We start from the raw sequence: 25,899 nt of genomic DNA on the forward strand, positions 1-25,899 counted from the left end.
GATTCCAAGAGCACACCACAAATGTACTTAGATTGAGATCACCTATAAGTCTCATCCGGACACAAGCACAAAATCCAACAAAGAGGAATACACTCAAATGCTTACATTATACATTAAAAATAACCAATATAATAATACATAACAGAGAGATGATTTACAAGGAAAAAAATATCATCTCCCAAAACAATAACTATGCATTTGACTGTTTCCCTCTCAGCCAGGACTCCGACGAGGGCCCGGAAAAAACCAAGTAATCTCATTCCAAGACAAAGACAGAAAGCTTGTTGGATAAGATATAAGGGGATAGAAGACACAGTATGTACCTCCCTGCCCGCTATGGGAGGTCAGGATCCCCACCCAGTATTCTTATATAGCGCCCATTCATCCACTGACAAGTGCTCTATGGTGCTTAACAATCACTCAGACTATATAAACTAGCATACACACTAACACGCCCACACACATACACTCGTACACATCTACACATACACAAACTCTTGACATACACATCACTGTACAATCCACCCTACAGACATTGTACACTTGTGTCATGATGGGTCACAGTGTGGTCTTGATTGGCTTGTGATATGACACTTGCCTTCAGACCCTTGGCTCCCAAGTTCGAGTCCCGCTGTGGTCAGTGCAAGGTTGAGTCCTTGAAAAAGGCTCTATCCTCAAATTCTCTCACCTCACTCAGGTATAACATGAGAACTTGACAATACAAATGAAAGAGTGAAAATGGAGAGGCTTCGGATGGGAACAATACAGACAATGGACGTTTCGGGTACAAACCCTTTGTCAGCACAACAATGAACAGATTAAAGTGGAAAACAAATAAAATGACTTGACAGTAGCAGCTTTGTCTCTGCCGATAAAAATATTGTAATATCGCCTTTACCGGTGTCATGTCTCATCCTACATGTTGAGAGTTGCTATCGGTCGGGATCCCTTGTAAAGCACTTTGAGCACATTAATGGATATTGCGCATTTCAAAAAATCTCAAGCTGAAGCAAAATTTGGTGTAAATGGTGGGAATCGAACTCCACCCCTTTGTGTTTGAAGCCAGTGCTCAGCCAACTGCACTGGCACACAAATGATGAGAGAGCAGAGTTATTTCCCTCTGTACAAGAAAAGATGGAAATGGGACCACAGAAACTTACCTGTAACTCATCTTTCCGCAGCAGACGGCAGTCCTGTAAAATGATGGAAGCCAATTCTTTCTCAAAGAAGCAGAAGTCAATATTGCCAAACTTGACAGCTGCACAGTTACCGTCCACCTGAAATACAAAATGCCAATACTACAACTCGGCCTGCCATTGGCAACCAATGTAAAATGTGTCATTACCGTCCACCTGAAATACAAAATGCCAATAATAGAACTAGGCCTGCCATTGGCAACCAATGTAAAATGTGTCATTACCGTCCACCTGAAATACAAAATGCCAATACTACAACTAGGCCTGCCATTGGCAACCAATGTAAAATGTGTCATTACCGTCCACCTGAAATACAAAATGTCAATAATAGAACTAGGCCTGCCATTGGCAACCAATGTAAAATGTGTCATTACCGTCCACCTGAAATACAAAATGCCAATACTACAACTCGGCCTGCCATTGGCAACCAATGTAAAATGTGTCATTACCGTCCACTTGAAATACAAAATGTCAATAATAGAACTAGGCCTGCCATTGGCAACCAATGTAAAATGTGTCATTACCGTCCACCTGAACTACAAAATGCCAATACTACAACTCGGCCTGCCATTGGCAACCAATGTAAAATGTGTCATTACCGTCCACCTGAAATACAAAATGTCAATAATAGAACTAGGCCTGCCATTGGCAACCAATGTAAAATGTGTCATTACCGTCCACCTGAACTACAAAATGCCAATACTACAACTCGGCCTGCCATTGGCAACCAATGTAAAATGTGTCATTACCGTCCACCTGAACTACAAAATGCCAATACTACAACTCGGCCTGCCATTGGCAACCAATGTAAAATGTGTCATTACCGTCCACCTGAAATACAAAATGTCAATAATAGAACTAGGCCTGCCATTGGCAACCAATGTAAAATGTGTCATTACCGTCCACCTGAACTACAAAATGCCAATACTACAACTCGGCCTGCCATTGGCAACCAATGTAAAATGTGTCATTACCGTCCACCTGAAATACATCATGCCAATACCAGAACTAGGCCTGCCATTGGCAACCAATGTAAAATGTGTCATTACCGTCCACCTGAAATACAAAATGCCAATCAATACTAGAACTAGGCCTGCCATTGACAACCAATGTAAAATTTGTCCATTACACTGGAATGGCCTCGCTGGGGTGACCTTTGTGGAAATGTGCTATTTAAACGTTCATATTTATTTTATTTCTTTATTTATATATTACACAAAAGACAGCAATCTTAGTTATTTTGAATATTTGTTAAAAAACATTTCATTTTCACCGTTTTCTGCGAGTTCAATAATGAAAACCAATTCCAACAACTGAAAGTCTAACACTGGAGAAATTGAAAAAAAAAAAACAGGTTTATAAAATGTCAACAACAATAAAGTGTGGACAAAATATCAACTTGTCTCCCCAAAGGTTGTATAACGGCAGTGGAAACTTGGTAGAATTGACAACTACAGGCCTGCATAACATTACGAAAAACTCGTAAAATATAACATTTCGGCTCCAATTATGAACGTCTCTGGCATTTCTTAAGTCATCAAAACTTATCAAAAATGAAAGTTGATGATAGAGTATTTAATCTAAAGGGTGTTGACGTGTTCTTTTTAACCATTTGATTAGTGTCAATTGTTGATTTATAATGAAGTTAATTATAGCCAATGTTATTTTTATCTCCCGACAAATTACAAATTAAAACATTTTTCAAGTTGGCAGCTCTGCCTAAGCAGAAGTGGAAGAACCCGATATCCGTGAAGGACTCGACCCGATATCTGTGCCTACCTTAAGGACTCGGCCCAGCTGTACAGTTTTGGTATCCTCCACAAAGACGACGTGCTTCAAGGACCATCTCTCCTCCTTGTCGTCATCCTTCACTGGGGTCACTGGACCTTTCTTGCGTTCTGGTTAGGCATGGTGGAAGGAATGAACGATGATAGATTGAATGGGAAAGGGGGGGGGGGGGAGAGAGAGAGAGAGAGAGAGAGAGAGAGAGAGAGAGAGAGAGAGAGAGAGAAACAGAGAGAGTGATGGAGTGATAGAGAGAGAGAGAGAAGAGAAAGAAAGAGAGAGAAAGAAAGTGAGAAAAAAAAAAAGAGAGAGAATGAGCATATAACAAGAAATCCATCAGTTTCCCTCGTGTCCACCAAAAGGCCTGGACATCAAACCATACAGGAAAGACCAGATGACATCAAATGGACATCAAGGGTGTCGATGTGTAGAATCCACAATCCAAAGACATCCATCATCATCTGCAATCCGGATGGAATTCCATCCATTAATGATCTGGGTTATCCAACCCTACATCACGCCTTAACATGAGAGGAAATAATGAACAGATTCTACCATTTGAACAAAAGATACAAGTCATGAAATTCCTTGAGATTTGATGAGAATGCAAGAAAATGGAAGCTGAGAAATTGACGATGATGATGATGGTGATGATGATGCAGACGATAGTAATGATGACAACAATGATGACATGACGGTGACAACAATGAAGATGATAACAGTAATAATAATAAAATCTACACATACTGAGTGAGCTGGTAGAAAGAGAGGCTCCACTGTGATCACTACACACAGATGAGGCAGGGGACGGGGGCGGCATGTCTGTCTTCACTTCACTACTCTTGCTGCTGGCCCCACCACCCCCACCACTACTACTGTTACTGTTGCCGCTGGACTCTGCCTTTGGGTCTGTTTTCAAGTCACTGAGGATGGGTGGGATTGAGGGGGACATCAAGGAAGGATGAGTACATCAATTCATGCTATGCATTTTAGTATATTACTCACAATATCCACAGAGGTTCCCTGAGAGTTGGGACAATTTTAATTCCTATTTCTTCACATGTGACAAAAGCAAACATTTCTTCGCATACCCTTGTGAAAAATATAGGAATTAAAATTATTCCAACTATCATGGGAACCTTTTCTTTGGTGTAATGTTAGCACGTCTGACCAGTAATCAGAAGGTCTGAGCTTCGATACCCAGTTGAAGAGGATATTTTGGGATGTTTTTTTCTTTCTTGCTTTGTCTGGCACTGTTCCACATACACTTATTCAGATTTTTACCTTACATCGGTGCCTTCTCCCTACTTCCTCATGAATTATAACATAAAACCTCTATATTTCATCCAAATAACACCCAAAAAAATGGCTTCCAAAATAATATGTATAAACTGATTTAATGAGTGGAATGGGCAGATTTGTATGGGCAATAACAGAATTGTGAAGTGTTAGTTCTAGTGGTAATTGCTATCCAAAGGATAGCAATCAAATGTTATTGTCTAGTGCTACAGAAAACCTGGATAAATTACAGTTCCATGAACCAGACGACGATTTTCAAGATAACTCTCATCCATGGTCAATTTCCCCAGCCATCATCCATGGTCAATTTCCCCAGCCATCATCCATGGTCAATTTCCCCAGCCATCATCCATGGTCAATTTCCCCAGCCATCATCCATGGTCAATTTCCCCAGCCATCATCCATTGTCAATTTCCCCAGCCATCATCCATTGTCAATTTCCCCCAGTCATCATCCATTGTCAATTTCCCCAGTCATCATCCATTGTCAATTTCCCCAGTCATCATCCATTGTCAATTTCCCCAGCCATCATCCATGGTCAATTTCCCCAGTCATCATCCATTGTCAATTTCCCCAGCCATCATCCATGGTCAATTTCCCCAGTCATCATCCATTGTCAATTTCCACAGCCATCATCCATGGTCAATTTCCCCCAGCCATCATCCATGGTCAATTTCCCACAGTCATCATCCGTGGTCAATTTCCCCCAGTCATCATCCATGGTCAATTTCCCCCAGCCATCATCCATGGTCAATTTCCCCAGGCATCATCCATGGTCAATTTCCCCCAGTCATCATCCATGGTCAATTTCCCCCAGTCATCATCCATGGTCAATTTCCCCCAGTCATCATCCATTGTCAATTTCCCCAACCATCCCAATCAGGGGTGGAAATATCATCACAACACTAGCCAGGGTTGTCAATTCTTAGATTTTAACATTAGACTGACCCCTGGCTACTCAATGGCGTTCCATTGTCTGATGGAGATGGCCGGAAAGATTGACGACGAATGAGAGTTGTCTTGAAAGCCCTCTAGTTCAGGGCATCTCCCATGGTTCAGTGGGTAGAGCACTCGCCTCTCAATCAAAGGGATTGGTAATGGTTCGAGGTGTTGTCCAGTTTTTAAAAATATCTGACCCTTCTGTCCACCCACTGGAAGCTAGCTGGGTTTGCTGGGTCTGACAGAAAGTATTTTAAGGGAGACTTGTGTCCTATCCATGAGATAGAAAGCATTTGTAAATCCCATTGAGCTCATTTCTGCAGTCTTAAGGGAAAAGGCTGGATGTGTGCTTGTAATATGTAGACATAGAGTCTTTTTCTTAACACAGGCAAATCTAGCAGATAGTGTGCTATGTAAACGTTCCAACATTTTTAAAGCTCAGTTTATTTGACACAGTCCAATTACTATAGGGAATGAGATTAGCGGAAGAGTAGCGTCCCTTGATTGGACGTCACTCGGCGAGGACGAGAGACGCATGCGCACAATGAGCGAGGATGAGACGCATGCACACAACCAACATGACGTTCTCTCTCTAATAACTTTTCCACCGGTGACGTCACAGACTATGGGCGACGTCCAATCAAGGGACGCTACTCTTCCGTTAATCTCATTCCCTATAGAGAAAAAGAAATAAAACTCCATGGGCCCTATGGCCCGACTCACCTTCCAGGAGTTTTGATGCGAAATCGACACGTATCACTTAGGGACCAGGCCGCCTCCATCAACTGGCCGACTTTGGGCACTCCGTTGATAACAGTAAACCCTACGGCCCCAACGTTATAGAGTGGAGAACTGCGTAGACAGACGGTCAGACCCGTCACGATGTAGAACGGCAGGTTGGACTCTTTTGTCTTCCTCTTCTTGCTCCGAGTTCTCTCCAGGAGTTTCTTTCTTTGAGAAAATGGCATGACACCCCTGGGGAAAGCAATGAAAAATGATTTTTCAAAAATAGCTTTGTCCCTTAACTCACTCAACCCTAACACTGACTATATATGAGCCAAGGTCAAAAGGTGCCCGCCTGATACCAGTGTTAAGAAAATTTGATTTTTACTTAATTATGGGCTGTTTTCATTGGGTTAATGCTTGTAATCAATTGATAATATGAAGAAGAGATAAAATTAGATAGCTCAAATAATAATAATAAAATAATGCTGAAAACTTATATAGCGCTATAACTCCGAGACACCAGACTCTAAGCGCTTAAATTACAAATTACTTTGGCTGAAACATACTCATTCACACACACAAGCACACACACACACACACACACACACACATACACACACACAACACAACACACAACACAAACCAAACCTATCTTGCTTCTCATACCATCTACTAAAATCGAAACAAATATGTTTTAAGCGAACGTTTAAAAATAGACAAAGATTCTTTTTCACGAATGCTCTGCGGTAAGGCGTTCCAAATAGAGGGTCCGAAATGAGAAAAGGATCTCATTCCAGCATTTTTCCGAATTCGAGGGACAACTAGTTTTGTGGAATCACTGGCCGAACGTAAGCGGCGGGGTTTTGAATATCTTTCAATTAGTTCTGAAAGGTAGGAAGGGGCAGTACCTTCAAGACAACGATACACTAAAAAAACATACTCTCAACATACTCTGTTCAACAGAATATGAAATAAACAACTTGAAAGTGAAATTTGAATGCTGTTTGGCATGTGCTTAAAACGAGGTCAACGCATCACCTTTTTAGAAATCATGTAGAAATTAAATGTGATGGTTTACCCCCTTGATTGATATTTGACTAATAGTATAAAGTCAAAATTTACTTTTAAACGCAATTGCAGTCTATTACATATCTGAATAAGTTTCATATAGAGTTCTTAAAAAGTTGGTGTTGCTTGTGACCTTTGGTGTCATCAAACACAGCACAATACTAAGACTCGACACGAAACTTTAAAGCTCATGTTTAATGTTTATAAAATGTTTTATTATGACAAAAAAGGATAGATTTACTATCTGAATTCAAATCTTGGAGTAAATGTATACCGTTTTGCCGATACTGAGGTTTATTTGTTTTGGTGTCATTTGTCACAAGCAACACGACATGCGCGAACACGTGGAAGTTTGTTTCGTTAAATGGCGATTCGCAATTTTGATCCACCCTTCTTACCAGTCTTTGAAGTGCAGCACTTTCATTTGCCTTTCCAGCGTGGCTCCAGGCAGAAAAGGTAAGTTGAACTTTGGTGTCATCGTTATTTTACATTGTCACAAGCAACACTTGATATTGGATATTACAAAGTGCCACCAAAAAATTATGTTTTCAGCTGTTATTCTATTTACAAATATGATATTATGACATCTCACATAAGACTGATTTTGACACAATTAATTATTTCCTTGTAATTCTAATTTTTTTTATGTTTCATGGTTGTATCAATCAAGAAAAAGACAAAACTCAAGCTTTTGACGAATCCAGATAAAAGAAGGGTTGTCAAGAAATTTGATTTGATTTACTATTAACACACTAAATTACTACAAACTAGCAGATTTGAGCAGTAGAGTGATGTCATCGTCTGGTTACATGAATTCATTACCATGGCTGATATTTATCTAGTGTTTGTTTGACATCTGGTACTTTTTGTGACCATTGGTGTCATTGGTTAAAATGTCACAGGTGACACTTAAGTTTGAAGTTTCTAATGTATTTCTGTTTTCATGTTCTTCAAAGCTTGAAATGTCATTGAATTACATTTTAACAGGCTATATTACATGTGTTCAGTTGCTATTCTTGATTTATTGAGGCAAAATTGCGTTCTAGTGCCGATTTTGACCAAAGTAATAGCAACAATGGTATTACTAATATCTAAGCATATTTCCAATTTGAAAGTATTTAGTTTCTTAAAATATTATCGAATTTCATTTTAGAGTAGGTTATTGTGCTTTTTTGACTGAAAATAATGATATATTATGGACGGAAAGTGTGATTTGGTGTTGCTTGTGACATAAGTAATGGTGTCACCGGTCTTATGTCACAAGTCACATTCAGATGCTCTAATTTTCATGTATATTTCTATTTTTGAAGTCTTTGGTTTCTGAAATATTATTAAATTCCATATTTAACTGTGGTTATTACACTGGTTTGACTGAAATTAATGACTTATTGTCGAAATTTCAATTTGGTGTTGCTTGTGACATAAGTAATGGTGTCATCGGTCTAATGTCACAAGTGACACAATGTCGCTAAATAAGATATGCTTTGGTCACATTATTTCCCAACATTTTATTCCAAAAGTTTCTGAACATTGCTGGTATTAAGCATATGCAATATTGTTGTTGTTGTTAATGCACAAACATTTTTATGAAATAATATATTTACATTCTATGTTGCTTGTGACCGATGACACCAAAAAGCAACATTTTCTCCAATAGTTGGTATTATTATTGTACTATGATTGTTGTTGATTGTGTCTTTTTGTCTATAACTTACTAAATAAAGTTTGATACTCAACAAAAATAATTTGGTTATTGATTTTTTTGTCTCATTTTGGTGTCACCGGTCACAGGTGACACCAGCAACCTATAGGTATTGTTGACGATATTATGCTGCGTTAGACCTTAAAGTTATCTAAAGGGCCTTTGATTCATGAAGTACGGGGTTTTTGCTACACATATAGAAACATGAATGGACTATTATGTCACTTTTATTTTGAGACAAAAAATTGGCACCTTTGGACTTTGGCTCATATGTATATATATTTACCCGGGGTTACTTTTATCCCATGCCTATTTATTACATTTTTCTGAGACAAATCATAGGCGTACATCAGAGCTAATGTTTTTCATTTTTAATTGTCAATGGTAGTCGAATAAAACTATCTAGGTACATGCTCATTTTTAATACATTTTTTCCAATTTTGATAAGTAGCAAAAATCTCTAGGAATGAGTGAGTAAATGATGTCACAGGACAATTTATCAACACAGACATCAGAAATAAAATATGACTAACCTCAGCTTCTCCATTGTAAAAATTAATAAACACTCAACATATTTGCAGAGAGAAAAAGGTTCAATTATTGAGAATATTGGCTATTAAGCTTAAATGCTTGCCAATTAACTTTGCGGCGTTTGTGTGTGTTGAACCTGTGACCTCAAGAAGTCGGGGAGAGAGGCTCTAGTTAGACTAAGGTTTGACGCGACTTTTTTGGGGGTTGCGGATAGCTCAAACGATAATGTCACAATCTCTCTGGTCAGGAAGAGTTGTCGTACCTGTAAGGTCGCGGGCACGAGCCGCTGCGACATTTTATTCTCTCTTGCCTTCTGGCACTTTCCTACTCACTTCATTTCTTGTTTTAATTATGATACTACTGGCCCTTCCTAAATCCATTGATCCTTACCACCAGTAGAGGGCCCCACTCTCCAACCTTGCACACGTGTAAAGATTACAGGTGTGAAGGGAGACAACTTTGTCTGACTGAAACTCGTTGAATTGTTGGGCAGAGTGCTCTAACTTGGGAGACACAGCAGCCAGGGATTCGTCTAGCCAGGTAGCAATCTGGAATACAAAAAATGAAGGTAGGCTTATGAATGAATGAATGAATGAATGAATATGACTGCACTGTCTCTATGGACGCTTACAGTGAATGTGTGTGTGCTACTTCGAGTGTGTCAGTCTGTTTCTGGTACCCAGTTAGGCATTTGTATCAATAAGGCAAGGCAGGCTTATAGCAATGTCAAAAGTCATTTTTTTAAAATGAATATAACAGCTTCAAAAAAGAACAAAATACCCAACACAGAACGTTTCAGACACAAAACCCTTCTTCAGCCAGCAACAAAAAATATTAAAGACAAATATATTATTTTTTTAAAAACAGATCGTCCTCAGAGAAATATTCAGTACCAAATATTATTTTTTGTTGTTGACTGAAGAAAGGTTTTGAGTCTGAAACGTTCTGTGTTTTGGAATATTTCTCTTTTAAGAAGTTGTTATATTCATGGTTGTTTATTAATTTCTCCAGTCCACAGCCTCTAGCAGCTTTGTATCACTTTGACTTGAATTATATCAGTGGTATGCTTGGGTTTTTTCCTTGATCTTTTTGTCGTTTTAATGGGTCTTGCTGCACATGCAACACTTGTCAGTCATTTCAGCACCAGTAAATAAGGAAGTGATAGGGGAAAAGTTGCAGATTTAAAGTTAAAAGCACTAGATAAGAAGAAAGACGGATTAGATTAGATTGGTTCAAATAGAGACAAAGGATTCCACGCCAATTCTATCCATGTGTCCATTTTGATATCACAAAAAAGCCTCATCCAGGCACAATCAAAAGATCCCACTATGAATAATACACTCAAATAACAGAGACTGCTTCCCTCTCAGCTAAGGATCCCTGCTAGGACTGGGAAGAAACCGAGCCACATCAATCTAGAACAAAGTCCGAGAGCAACAGGGAAAGGGACCATAGATATAGGGAGATAGAAGATATAGCAAAAGTGACCAGGGCTGCCAGGAAAGGGACCATAGATATAGGGAGATAGAAGATATAGCAAATGTGACCAGGGCTGCCAGGAAAGGGACCATAGATATAGGGAGATAGAAGATATAGCAACTGTGACCAGGGCTGCCAGGTGTCCCACCCAAATCATACCGGACAGTCCTGCTGTCCTGCAACGCTGCCTCATGTCCTGCATTTCACATTTCAGATGAGAGTTTTAGTTTTAAACGTGTACTTTTTATCAGAGGAGCCTTTGATTTCTACTGACCATAACTCTAGACAATTGCATCTGGTGGCAATATGGGTGTGTGAACAGTGGGAGACTCGGAACAAATTCTTTGAGGCTGAAATGTCAAACTGAAAAGGAGGAAGCCCAACGTACTGAAGGCAAATCTGGCAACAGCAGCAGCAGAAAAGAAAAGACACTTTCTGACTTCCTTTCACTCTACATTCCATCCCTCATTCTGGCCCAATATCTCCCTCATTATGACTTTCTGAACTTGGCAGCCCTGAGTGACCTCTCTGCTCATCAGGGGACAAATATTTTAGTTGTGATATCAACGGTGGAGCCATGTGGTCTCGCCTCATCTTGAAATCAAATTATGTAAAGTTTACTGCAGTCAGTGATCAAACGGGCCATAATGATTGACATAAATAGTGACGGATAGTTTGAATGACAAAGGGTACACAACAGGCAACTTATCCTGTATGGAATGGGTTATAGTTTCTATATGTCCGGTAAAAAAGGAATATAAAATTGATTGGGTCAATGAGTAGGCACTTTTTAATTTCTTGAATTCAAAATATCTGTGCAAGTAAAAAAAGGTAGAATTTCTACAGAGATCTTGAAGACAAATCTGTAAATGAACCAATTGTATGGGTGTTCATGTTTGTGACAAATCTGTAAATGAACCAATTGTATGGGTGTTCGTGTTTATGACAAATCTGTAAATGAACCAATTGTATGGGTGTTCGTGTTTGTGACAAATCTGTAAATGAACCAATTGTATGGGTGTTCGTTTTTGTGACAAATCTGTAAATGAACCAATTGTATGGGTGTTCGTGTTTGTGACAGTTGTGAGAATGAGTGGAGACTGGTTACCTTTCCTGATTCTGTAAGGACCGATGCCCGAATGCCACAGGCAGACAGCAGTGATATTTTCTCCTGCTGTAGTCCGAGGGCTGTGGCCTTTGGGTGATGGATGCTGGGAGTCTGGGTATGGATGGAAATGACTTGGATGTCAAATTATAGAGGACATGCATTTGTAACTGATTGTACCATTTAACTGTATCCTATCCTAAACAGTGAACACTAAAATAACGACAACTAAAATGAATATATAAAACATGACATGACGCCTGTTGGACAATAGTACAAATTTTTTTCGTACAGAGACAACGCTGTTAACGGCCAAGTATTCATTTTACACCCGAGTTCAGTGAGAGAATGTGAGTAAAAAGCTTTTTCCAAGGATTCAACAATGCGCCGAGCGAGGCTCGAACCTAGGAGCTTCCAATCCAGAAGCGAGTGTCACACCAGAAGACCACATAAACCGCACAAGTGTCCAACTATCTAGATCTATATCATTTCACAAACCTGTTACTTGTATGTCCAGCAATCTAGATCTATATCATTTCACAAACCTGTTACTTGTATGTCCAGCTATCTAGATCTATATCATTTCACAAACCTGTTAGTTGTATGTCCAGCTATCTAGATCTATATCATTTCACAAACCTGTTACTTGTATGTCCAGCAATCTAGATCTATATCATTTCACAAACCTGTTACTCTTATGTCCAGCAATCTAGATCTATATCATTTCACAAACCTGTTACTTGTATGTCAGCAATTAGATCTATATCATTTCACAAACCTGTTACTTGTATGTCCAGCTATCTAGATCTATATCATTTCACAAACCTGTTACTTGTATGTCCAGCTATCTAGATCTATTCATTTCACAAACTGTTACTTGTATGTCAGCTATCTAGATCTATATCATTTCACAAACTGTTAGTTGTATGTCCAGCAATCTAGATCTATATCATTCACAAACCTGTTACTTGTATGTCCAGCAATCTAGATCTATATCATTTCACAAACCTGTTACTTGTATGTCCAGCTATCTAGATCTATATCATTTCACAAACCTGTTACTTGTATGTCCAGCTATCTAGATCTATATCATTTCACAAACTGTTATTGTATGTCAGCTATCTAGATCTATCATTTCCAAACCTGTTACTTGTATGTCCAGCAATCTAGATCTATATCATTTCACAAACCTGTTACTTGTATGTCCAGCTATCTAGATCTATGTCATTTCACAAACCCGTTACTTGTATGTCAGCTATCTAGATCTATATCATTTCACAAACCTGTTACTTGTATGTCCAGCAATCTAGATCTATATCATTTCACAAACCTGTTACTTGTATGTCCCGCAATCTAGATCTATATCATTCACAAACCTGTTACTTGTATGTCCAGCAATCTAGATCTATATCATTTCACAAACCTGTTACTTGTATGTCCAGCTATCTAGATCTATATCATTTCACAACTGTTACTTGTATGTCAGCAATCTAGATCTATATCATTCACAAACCTGTTACTTGTATGTCCAGCTATCTAGATCTATATCATTTCAAACCTGTTACTTGTATGTCCAGCTATCTAGATCTATATCATTTCACAAACCTGTTACTTGTATGTCCAGCAATCTAGATCTATATCATTTCACAAACTGTTACTTGTATGTCCAGCTATCTAGATCTATATCATTTCACAAACCTGTTAGTTGTATGTCCAGCTATCTAGATCTATATCATTTCACAAACCTGTTACTTGTATGTCCAGCTATCTAGATCTATATCATTTCACAAACCTGTTAGTTGTATGTCCAACTATCTAGATCTATATCATTTCACAAACCTGTTACTTGTATGTCCAGCTATCTAGATCTATATCATTTCACAAACCTGTTAGTTGTATGTCCAGCAATCTAGATCTATATCATTTCACAAACCTGTTAGTTGTATGTCCAGCTATCTAGATCTATATCATTTCACAAACCTGTTACTTGTATGTCCAGCTATCTAGATCTATATCATTTCACAAACCTGTTACTTGTATGTCCAGCTATCTAGATCTATATCATTTCACAAACCTGTTAGTTGTATGTCCAACTATCTAGATCTATATCATTTCACAAACCTGTTACTTGTGAACAAGACATGCCAAATATTTCTCTACCATCTCTCCTGGATTTCAACTGATGTGTTCACGATTTTTACTGAAAACAGGATTTGAGCTGAAAACGTTCCATGTTTGGTATTTAGTTCTTTTTCCAAGCTGTGACATTAATTTTTCTTTCTTCATCAACTTTATACAGCCCACAGCTTCTGGCAACTTTTAGTATCTATCACTTTATTCTGGTCCCAATAGCTCAGTTGGTAGAGCACTCGCTTCACAATCAAAGGGAATGAGATCAATCGAGATTTTTTAAATTTCTGCCCCCCCCCCCCCTCCCTGTCCACCCAGCAGTGAATGGGTAGCTGGCTAGTGTCCTATCCAAAGGATAGCAAGCAATTGCCATTGTCCGTTTAACACTATAGAAACGGGGATAATCTCCGGCTCCACGGACCGAATGACTCTGAATGAACACTTAATTCTAGGCCATCCACTTACATCGGGATGTCTGTATGGATCGGGGTCTGTCCATTTCCAGCTGTACAGCTTCCCATCCCGCCCCACAGCCACCAGGTCAGAATACATCGCTTCAATGTGGCTGAATTGAGGCACCTCGGAGTCCTGGAATAAAAGTTACATTTTAGTATCATTTTTTTTTTCTTTTTGTTTACAAAGAATAAAAATGGTCAGCAGATTTGATGCTCGAGGAGTCAAATGTCTTTTGTGTTCTCAATATAAGCAGGGTTGTCAATTTAGGAAGCAAAAGTTTACTGAAATTTTATGACTGACCCCTTTCTGAGCACTTACTTTTATTCCATCTAGCAGGTGATTGGAAATTACACTGAGTGTTTATAACAAACAAATTCTGTAAATATACAGAAAATTGGCAAACTTGTAGCATGTTTCATTTTATGACCTCAATATTATTTTAAAAAGAGGTTTAACAAAAAAAAGAAATAAAATTTGCACCCAATTTATTTTTCATACCTAAAATGCCATCAAATCAAGATATGACCAAATTAAAGACAAAAATGTGCTTTGAAAGAAGTAAAAAAATGCTTGGTGTATTCAAGACTTTAGTGAGAATACAATTCAACCCTACTTGCAAGTACAACCTACTAATTGTTACAGTGAATGACACAATTAATCGGATGGTGAAAAGGTTTGAACTGAGATATTGCCAAGTTTAGTTTTATCAAAAATGAGTTCTTGTCATAAATGATTAAATCAACCTTTTTTGTAAATCTTAAAGAAATATCAACGCTTAATTTCACTTCTTAATATTGTTTTACAGCTAGTCAAGTTGAAGAAGTATGAAATTTGAGAAAACTTTCTGGATACCGTTCCCATATTTGTTTTTGTTTTTTAAGAGTTTTACGGCGCTTGCAACACATAAGGTCATATCAGCGCCAGTAAAAAGGAAGAAAATGGGATAGTAAAAAGTTCTAGAATTACAATAAAGCATCCAATAAAAGGGAAGACAAAGGGGAATTGGTTCAAATAGGAAACAGACGTAGATTCCAAAAGCACTCTATCAAAGTACTTAGTTTGAGATTACCTAAAAGTCTCATCCAGACACAAGCACAGGTCCCCGCTAAGAGGAACACACTCAAATGTTTTACAAATCATAATATATAATATAAAGAAGGCATAACACAGTACAGTGCATAACAGAGAGATGATTTACAATGAAAAAAATATCATCTCCCAAAACTAACTATACATTCGACTGTTTTCCTCTCAGCCAGGGCATCTGGCCAGGACCAGGACAAAACCAAGTAATCTCATTCCAAGACAAAGACAGAAACCATGTTGGAAAACAGATATAAGGGGATAGAAGACACAGTGTGTACCTCCCTGCCCGCTATGGGAGACGTTCCCATACACCTGAACATAACTTCATGAAAACCACGCAATTTACTTCAAATAAAGATTAAAATTCTCTGAGGAGAAAAATGCAAAATTATGCAAATCCAAAATGTTCACCTTCCGACTGATGATGTAATGCACTGACACATATGACTCACCATGAGATCAATAACAACAAAACGACTTGGCTTAGGGGAAAGCCAACCCCCTCTGATGTTAAAAGCCTCTTGGTGAAAAGTTACAATTAAGCCAATTGATGCTTCCACCAGCGTAACTAAGCAGTAACCATGATTGCAAAGGGAAGCAAGCAATTGGTGCTTTTCGTTTAATTCTACAGCAATGAGGACAAATTTTCTAAAAACAACAAGAACAAACAAAGGAATGAACGATCAATGAATGTTCGTTTGTTTTTAAGGGTTTTACGGCACTTGCAAAACATATAGGTCATATCAGCACCAGTAAAAAGGAAGAAAATGGGATAGTAAAAACTTCTAGAATTACAATTAAAGCATCCAAGAGAAAGTAAGAAAAGTGGAACGGGGAACAAATAGGATCAGATGTAGATTCCAAGAGCATACCATCAATGTACTTAGTTTGAGATCACCTAAAAGTCTCATCCGGACACAAGCACAAGACCCAACATAGAGAAATACACTCAAATGCTTACATTATACATTCAAAATAACAAATATAACAATACTAACAGAGAGATGATTTACAAGGAAAAATATATCATCTCCCAAAACAATAACTATGCATTTGACTGTTTCCCTCCAAGCCAGGGCCAGGGCAAAACCAAGTTATTTTATTCCAAGACAAAGACAGAAAGCATGTTGGAAAACAGATATAAGGGGATAGAAGACAGCAAGAGCCTCCCTGCCCACTGTGGGAGGTCAGGAACCCCAACCAGGATCAACAGATGACTCACCTTTTCTACCCAAAACCTCAACTCTTCTCCAATGGTGATGGGACTCGGGGCCGGCTGGTTTCCCTTCTTGCTGCTGTCAGAAGATGCCGATTCTGCTTTGTCCCTCTCCATCTTCAGGGTGTCGTCACGTAGTGATGTCTCCAGACGGCGTCTTTGTTGGATTCGGAATATGGAGTCTCGATCTCTGTCCAGCTCCCGTTCTCGGTCACCTGACAGAGTCAAAAGCACTTCTTCTTTATTGTTAGAGTTTTGGGGGATGACGCTCTCACAGATAAACCATCAAACATTTAAAATGGAAATCCACCACAAATACAATCTAATCTGTCTGGTTTGAAAAGCTTAAGGGTGCCACAGACAATTCAAGGCCTACCAATGACAGACAAAAGCTATAGGGTGCCACAGACAATTCAAGGTCTACCAATGACAGAAAAAAAAGCTATAGGGTGCCACAGACAATTCAAGGCCTACCAATGACAGACAAAAGCTATAGGGTGCCACAGACAATTCAAGGTCTACCAATGACAGAAAAAAAAGCTATAGGGTGCCACAGACAATTCAAGACCTACCAATGACAGACAAAAGCTATAGGGTGCCACAGACAATTCAAGGTCTACCAATGACAGACAAAAGCTATAGGGTGCCACAGACAATTCAAGGTCTATCAATGACAGAAAAAAAAGCTATAGGGTGCCACAGACAATTCAAGACCTACCAAGACAGACAAAAGCTATAGGGTGCCACAGACAATTCAAGACCTACCAATGACAGAAAAAAAGCTATAGGGTGCCACAGACAATTCAAGACCTACCAATGACAGACAAAAGCTATAGGGTGCCACAGACAATTCAAGACCTACCAATGACAGAAAAAAAAGCTATAGGGTGCCACAGACAATTCAAGGTCTACCAATGAGAGACAAAAGCTATAGGGTGCCACAGACAATTCAAGGTCTACCAATGACAGACAAAAGCTATAGGGTGCCACAGACAATTCAAGGTCTGCCAATGACAGAAAAAAGCTTAAGGGTGCCACAGACAATTCAAGGCCTACCAAAGACAGAAAAAAGCTTGAGGGTGCCATAGACAATTCAAGGGCTACCAATGACAGAAAAAAGCTTAAGGGTGCCACAGACAATTCAAGGCCTACCAAGGACAGAAAAAAGCTTAAGGGTGCCACAGACAATTCAAGGCCTACCAATGACAGAAAAAAGCTTAAGGGTGCCACAGACAATTCAAGGTCTACCAAGGACAGAAAAAGGGAAGCAGAAAAGATGTTATTTGGATTCCGAATTTGTGGGAAACTACAGACCATAGAGGACTGATTCATTCAGAGTTATTTGTTTGTTTTAAAGGGTTTTACAGTGCTGGTAAAATGGAAGAAAATGGGTTAGGAAAAAATCTAGATTTGCAATTGAAAGCACACAAGAAAAAGTACAATAAAGAAGAATTGTTCAATTATGGAACAGATGTAGATTCCAAGAGCACACTATCAGTGTACTCAGTTTGAAATCACCCAAAAAATAGTCTCATCCAGACACAAGCACAGGATCCCACTAAGAGAAATACACTTAAAAAAGCTTAAAAACCAATATAGTATATTCAAAACAAAACAGTACATAACAGAGGGAACATATAATATCATTATCATCTGCCAAAACTTAACTATACATTTGACTGTTTCCCTCCCAGCCAAGGATTCCAACCAGGGCCAATAGAAAACAAAATATTTTCATTCCACAGACAGAAAGCAAATTAGAAAACGGATAGAGTGAATAGAAGCCATAGCCAGTGACCTTTGTGAAAAGTCGAACACAATCAGACCTAAGCATAGAATCTGACTCTAAATGGATCCACTCAAACTCAAATGTGTACAGACTAGTTGATCTAGGGCTGATGACAGACACGATAGGATTGAAGTGGAAATGGGCTGATGACAGACACGATAGGATTGAAGTGGAAATGGGCTGATGACAGACACTCTAGGATTGAAGTGGAAATGGGCTGATGACAGACACGATAGGATTGAAGTGGAAATGGGCTGATGACAGACACGATAGGATTGAAGTGGAAATGGGCTGATGACAGACACTCTAGGATTGAAGTGGAAATGGGTTGATGACAGACACGACAGGATTGAAGTGGAAATGGGCTGATGACAGACACGATAGGATTGAAGTGGAAATGGGCTGATGACAGACACAATAGGATTGAAGTGGAAATGGGCTGATGACAGACACTCTAGGATTGAAGTGGAAATGGGTTGATGACAGACACGACAGGATTGAAGTGGAAATGGGCTGATGACAGACACGATAGGATTGAAGTGGAAATGGGCTGATGACAGACACGATAAGATTGAAGTGGAAATGGGATGATGACAGACACGATAGGATTGAAGTGGAAATCCATCTTATTACCAAATAGCATGACTTATATAAACAGCAATTTAATCTTTCATTCCAAAAATAAATTATAATTTAAAAAATAGCACGGGGAGGGAAAGGCATTGAGAATGAAACCTTTCCCCATCAAACTGAGATCAAAAGGAAAAGAAGTCAGTTACGGGGAAGGGGAGAGGGGAGGGGGGATTTCATTTTATTAATCAACAAGGTGAAAAAGGCCAAAATAAAAATGAAAAAGAAAATGGTGCTTTGACTTTGATCTTGAACTAACAATATGGCCTAAAATAGGTCAGTCAGGGGATCTTAGAAGGTTTTTTTTTTCTTTTTCCATTCCAAGATCTTATCACTACAGAAAGGATGTGCTGAATGTTTCTACCATTCCATCTGGTTTTTAAGTCATGTACTCGTGTCTTTATTGTGTTTGGGTTTAACCGAAAAAGGGTTTTGAGCCGAAACATTCCATGTTGGGTATTTTGTTCTTTTTCTAAGCTGTTTTATTCATTTTTGTTATTACTTTTTACAATCCACAGTTTCTAGCGGCTTGGTGTCACTTTCTACGCATCCAAACAATTTTGTGCAACACCTGCAAGGCTATGCATCTTGTCCTATGTGTATGACAGAGATAATAATTGCAGTCGTTTTAGTTAACTTTCAAAATCAACAATTTAACCCGACGAGGATTCCATAACATTTCATGTACCCTGGCCACAACGTTCATTTTCAACAAGTTTTCATGACTTTGAGATGCTCATCAAGTTGTGAAACTGGAGCTAAAATGTCGTCATTCTACAAATTTTTCATAACAGTAGTCAGGTCTGTGTGTGAATTTTTCTTTTCTCTCCAACTTTCAAGTCTAGTTTTCAAATGAACACACACTAAGAATGACAATAATCTACACTTGGGGACAACGTGACATTACAAATGGAAACTAGAACTGACAATCCATAACAATGGCGTCTTGGAATAAGAGAGCAACAATCTGTTTTAGTATCGATTGATTTGTTTGTTTGTTTGTTGCTTTAGGTCTCTTCCAACACAATGGAGGTTATATGAGAGACCGCTGAAACAAAAAAACAAGCAATCTAACAAAAATAGTACAAATGTAAATCAAAATCATAACCTAAAGATATCATAAGCTAAATTATAAATAACCAAGAACAAACAGGCAGAAGATTTACAGAGAAAAAAAATATCCCCTGTCAAAAATACAATCACAAACCAAAGAAGCAGGATAGGCTAGTAAAGAGAAGAAGAAACGACATCACTATCGGATCGTACACCCATGCGAACATCATAGGTATATGATTCAAGGGTGATGCTCCCATCCAACGACATCACTATCGGATCGTACACCCATGCGAACATCATAGGTATATGATTCAAGGGTGATGCTCCCATCCAACCACCCGCTAGTATCGATTGAGAAAGATTGTAAAGTGTGTAAAGATTGTAAAGTGTGTAAAGATTGAGAAGTGTATGTGTGTTGCCTACCCAGTCTAGACCTGGTACCAGATCCCCTATTTCTAAGGGAAGAGTAGCCAAACACGTCCTCGCCAAACATGACATCAGCGTCGATGATGACAGACGGATGTTCATGAACACCGGAATCCAACAAGGAAATGAGATCGTCTGGCACGTACGAGTCCTGGCTGTCGTCGTCATCGCCTTCGCCTTCGTCATCTCGACTCAAGAGGTTATTCACCGCCATGTTTACATCAAGATTCTGAGGTGAAAAAAAAGAAAAAGAAAATTTTTTTGTGAAAGAATATCAAAGAATTTTCTCAGATCAAGCTTACAACAATTGATGGTGACAAAAAGTGAAAAGGAGGACAATTTTTTATGATTGAGACTCATTTTTACTACAGTATGGCATTGAGAGATTTGTCTTCTTGTTTGTAGTCAAAACAATAAAGTATAATCCTCAGACAGGCAACAGTCATTTCCACATACATAAAAATTTCCTCAGGTTGCCAAATGGGGAGTCCTGGTTTGGCAGACCTGCCAACTTGAAAATGTAAAAATTCGTAGTTTTTAGGAGATAAAAATTATACAGTTGCTGTAGTTAATTTTAAAAATCAACAATTCACTCTCAACAAGGATTAAATAACACTTCAAAACGCTCAAAATCTGTAGTCTGACATGAATGGGCATTTTGAATCAGTTTGAATGACTTTGAGATGCTCATGACATTGGAGCCAAAAAATCTGTAGTCTGACATGAATGGGCATTTTGAATCAGTTTGAATGACTTTGAGATGCTCATGACATTGGAGCCAAAAATCTGTAGTCTGACATGAATGGGCATTTTGAATCAGTTTGAATGACTTTGAGATGCTCATGACATTGGAGCCAAAAATCTGTAGTCTGACATGAATGGGCATTTTGAATCAGTTTGAATGACTTTGAGATGCTCATGACATTGGAGCCAAAAGTCTGTAGTCTGACATGAATGGGCATTTTGAATCAGTTTGAATGACTTTGAGATGCTCATGACATTGGAGCCAAAAGTCCGTCATTCTACCAATTTGTCCTAACAGTCAGCAGGATTGGGACAGTTGGACATCGTGAGCTAACAACTCCAATGACATTCACTGGAAGGCTCAGGTTTGATCCCAGTTGGGACACGCTGTATTTCATTTCTGCTTTGACTGGCATTGCTTCACACACATTTACACATCGTTGTCATTTGCTACACTCTCACAAATGAAATGAGAAAACCCCAGTCAGCTGACAACCTTTCCATTTCAAACAATAATTCATTGACCAGTCAGCTGACAACCTTTCCATTTCAAACAATAATTCATTGACCAGTCAGCTGACAACCTTTCCATTTCAAACAATAATTCATTGACCAGTCAGCTGACAACCTTTCCATTTCAAACAATAATTCATTGACCAGTCAGCTGACAACCTTTCCATTTCAAACAATAATTCATTGACCAGTCAGCTGACAACCTTTCCATTTCAAACAATAATTCATTGACCAGTCAGCTGACAACCTTTCCATTTCAAACAATAATTCATTGACCAGTCAGCTGACAACCTTTCCATTTCAAACAATAATTCATTGACCAGTCAGCTGACAACCTTTCCATTTCAAACAATAATTCATTGACCAGTCAGCTGACAACCTTTCCATTTCAAACAATAATTCATTGACCAGTCAGCTGACAACCTTTCCATTTCAAACAATAATTCATTGACCAGTCAGCTGACAACCTTTCCATTTCAAACAATAATTCATTGACCAGTCAGCTGACAACCTTTCCATTTCAAACAATAATTCATTGACCAGTCAGCTGACAACCTTTCCATTTCAAACAATAATTCATTGACCAGTCAGCTGACAACCTTTCCATTTCAAACAATAATTCATTGACCAGTCAGCTGACAACCTTTCCATTTCAAACAATAATTCATTGACCAGTCAGCTGACAACCTTTCCATTTCAAACAATAATTCATTGACCAGTCAGCTGACAACCTTTCCATTTCAAACAATAATTCATTGACCAGTCAGCTGACAACCTTTCCATTTCAAACAATAATTCATTGACCAGTCAGCTGACAACCTTTCCATTTCAAACAATAATTCATTGACCAGTCAGCTGACAACCTTTCCATTTCAAACAATAATTCATTGACCAGTCAGCTGACAACCTTTCCATTTCAAACAATAATTCATTGACCAGTCAGCTGACAACCTTTCCATTTCAAACAATAATTCATTGACCAGTCAGCTGACAACCTTTCCATTTCAAACAATAATTCATTGACCAGTCAGCTGACAACCTTTCCATTTCAAACAATAATTCATTGACCAGTCAGCTGACAACCTTTCCATTTCAAACAATAATTCATTGACCAGTCAGCTGACAACCTTTCCATTTCAAACAATAATTCATTGACCGCAATCCTCCATTGTAAGAATTTTCCATCTTAGTAAAGCTCTGATTCGAAGTACACATCTAACATTTTGCACCGAAGAACAGACTTGCCAATTTCATATTTTCCCCCAATATTTATGCTAATTTTCTTATATTTTCCCTCAATATTTATGCTAATTTTCTCACATTTTCCCCAAATATTATGCTAATTTTATCATATTTTCCTCCAATATTTATGCTAATTTTTCCACACTTTCCCCGAATATTTATGCTACTTTTCTCATATTTTCCCCTAACAGTAATAGATAGAAAAAACCTGCAATTTTTATGTCAATCACCTGTCTGGCAACTCAAATACAATAACAAAAATACAGATCGTCAAACTGTCTTTTTTTAAAGTAATGCATTTATATTTTTATTGGGTTTTTTGCTGTTGGCTGAAGAAGGGGTTTGAGCCCAAAACGGTCCGTGTTTGGTATCTAAATGATAACACAACTCCCTCCTATATTGTTGTATTCTATTCAAACACAGAGGCTTTTCCCCCCCATTTTGACTTTTACATTTGGTCCAACTAGATGATGATGATGATGATGATGATGATGATGATGATGATGATGATGATGATGATGATGATGATGATGATGATAGAAATGATGAACTAATTCTCAATTTCTTCTTTTCTCTCAATCCAAGGTTTTCAGCCAATAATAATAATAATATTAATATACTTTATTCATACAAAAAAATGGACATTCATTTACAGACGTGGCATGCATAAAAATGTATGAACACAAAGTTGAGAATTTATGTATACATACGAGGGCTCTTTCATAATTAACCGAAAAATGCCTGTAAAATCCACGTTTTTTATGCTATCAACAAAATTCTTGCACGTGTTCATACCTTGACTCGTCCTTCATTTCTCTACGTAACAGCCAAGTCTGTCGACACACTTCTGCCAACGCCGCACCATGGAATAGATACCCTCTCGGAAGAAATTTCCGTCAAGGTTTTGTAGCCATTTCCGCACATGGTCAACAAGCTCTTCATCGACATCAAAGCACTTTCCTGCCAGCTCACGTTTCAGTGGCCCAAAGGGGTGATAATCAGATGATGCGAGTTCTGGACTGTGTGGTGGGTGTGGCAAAATCTCCCATCCATATTTCTCTAACCAACCTTGCGTCACTCCTGCTGTGTGGGGTGTAGCATTGTCGTGTTGCAAAATGATCCCGTTGGTCAACTGCCCTGGGCGCTTTCTGCGAATGGCCCCCCTAAGCTTGTCAAGAGTTTGGCAGCATTGATTGTTTCTCCAGGTTGTAAGGTTTCGAACAGAATAACACCACGACTGTCCCAGAAAACAGTTCCCATTATTTTCTTTGCTGACCGCATGACTTTGAATTTCTTCGCGACAGGTGAGGATGGATGTTTCCATGTCATCGAATCTTGCTTTGTTTCTGGGGTGCAATGGTGCAATCAAGTCTCATCACCGGTGGGTGACTATGCTGTCAAGAAAAGTCACATCGTACCCTAGAAAGTCTCCGCCGGCGTTGGCAGTATGCCAGTGAACCCTGAGTGAGCTCTTGCTTCTTCTCAAAAGTTCCCTGCAGATGTCCAATCTTTGTTCTTTATGATTGTCTGTCAATTGCTTAGGAACCCATCTTGCGCTGACTTTTCTGTAGCCAAGTTCATCAAATACAATTCTATGGGCAGAAGTTTCCGAAATTTCAAGACTGCTTGCGATTTCATGAAGTTTCAACCTCCTGTCTTGACGAGTAAGCTCATCAACTCGCTTCACATTGTCTTCTGACGTCGCAGTTATCGAACGCCCTCTCCCTTCCCTGTCTGTCAAGTCGGAATGGCCGGCTTCAAACAAATTACACCAGTGATAGACTTGTGTACGGCTTATAACATGCTCACCATATGCACTCTGAAGTTCTTTATGAATTTCGGTAGGATTCAGACTTTTGGCGTTCAAAAAACGTATGACAGCTCTGATTTCCTCCTTTGACCAAGTTTCAAGGTGGGCCGCCATCTTTAAAATCGTCTAGAAATTCATTGTGCAAAATTATGCACTTCATAATTTCTGGGAATATCCGTCAGGAAATAAGGAATATTATGTCGTTTACAGAATTAAAAAATCTCCACTGGTTGCTGAGCAATGGGAATTTTTCGGTTATTTCTGAAAGAGCCCTCGTATATGTATGCAAATGCACAAAAATGTAAAAATATACAACCAAGAACCAATAGCAACAGCAACAAAATCCAACAATCGAAAAAACGACAAAGACGGGTCACGTGGTGTATGGACTTACTGTTCTCTGAAGTTCTCGGATGATGAGATTTCTGGATTTCCCCTGGAGCACCACCTGACACTGAAACAAACAAACGATCAAAGATTAAATGTTTACATTCATATCAACAAACAGATCAATATAAAGAGATATAAAATGGATTTTATTTCGTAATCAAATTTTTGTCCCATTTCTCACAAAATCACCACGAAGCTAATATTGGTAATAAATAAAATAAAATAAAATCCCTTTATTCATCCCATAGGGAAAGTTGTCCCTAGGGTCTATTCCAAGGGAAGACTGGAATAACCCAGGCGTCAGCCACAGTGCAGCACCGCAAATTGAGCGAGGGCGAGGTGACTTGCTCAAGGCCACACAGTGCAGAGGTGAGTGACGAAATCAGTTCCTTTTGGGTACGAAGCAAAGGCCGTACCGCTGAGGCACGCTGCCCCCTTCATAGCCGTAGCTTGACTGAATTTGTGTGTTATTGTGAAATGAGTGGATGTGTTGTAGAATGATTCCAAAAAATCTGTCAGTGCACGACATAATCAGTTGGAAGGTGAAAATTTTGGATTTGCATATTTTTACATTTTCTGAA

At 38.8% G+C, this 25,899-nt stretch overlaps 1 protein-coding gene across 5 annotated transcripts in view; it reads right to left on the bottom strand.

Annotated features, from left to right (window-relative positions):
* The window catches only part of LOC144957181 (E3 ubiquitin-protein ligase UBR5-like), a 104,878-nt gene that overhangs the window by 70,638 nt on the left and 8,341 nt on the right, over positions 1-25,899 (bottom strand). For all 5 annotated transcript variants that reach the window (XM_078888219.1, XM_078888222.1, XM_078888220.1 and 2 more), the window contains exons 6-15: positions 25,323-25,382; positions 20,617-20,848; positions 16,725-16,933; positions 14,426-14,548; positions 11,834-11,944; positions 9,637-9,794; positions 5,943-6,194; positions 3,729-3,904; positions 2,976-3,094; positions 1,161-1,277 (exon numbers count right to left, since the gene is read on the bottom strand). In XM_078888219.1, coding sequence (XP_078744345.1) covers positions 1,161-1,277; positions 2,976-3,094; positions 3,729-3,904; positions 5,943-6,194; positions 9,637-9,794; positions 11,834-11,944; positions 14,426-14,548; positions 16,725-16,933; positions 20,617-20,848; positions 25,323-25,382 — 1,557 coding nt within the window. The remainder of the gene's footprint in view (positions 1-1,160; positions 1,278-2,975; positions 3,095-3,728; positions 3,905-5,942; positions 6,195-9,636; positions 9,795-11,833; positions 11,945-14,425; positions 14,549-16,724; positions 16,934-20,616; positions 20,849-25,322; positions 25,383-25,899) is intronic.

The sequence above is a fragment of the Berghia stephanieae genome, chromosome 11 (assembly GCF_034508935.2).
Source record: "Berghia stephanieae isolate SIO BIC M18660-M18661 chromosome 11, UCSD_Bste_1.3, whole genome shotgun sequence".
NCBI lineage: Eukaryota > Metazoa > Mollusca > Gastropoda > Nudibranchia > Aeolidiidae > Berghia > Berghia stephanieae.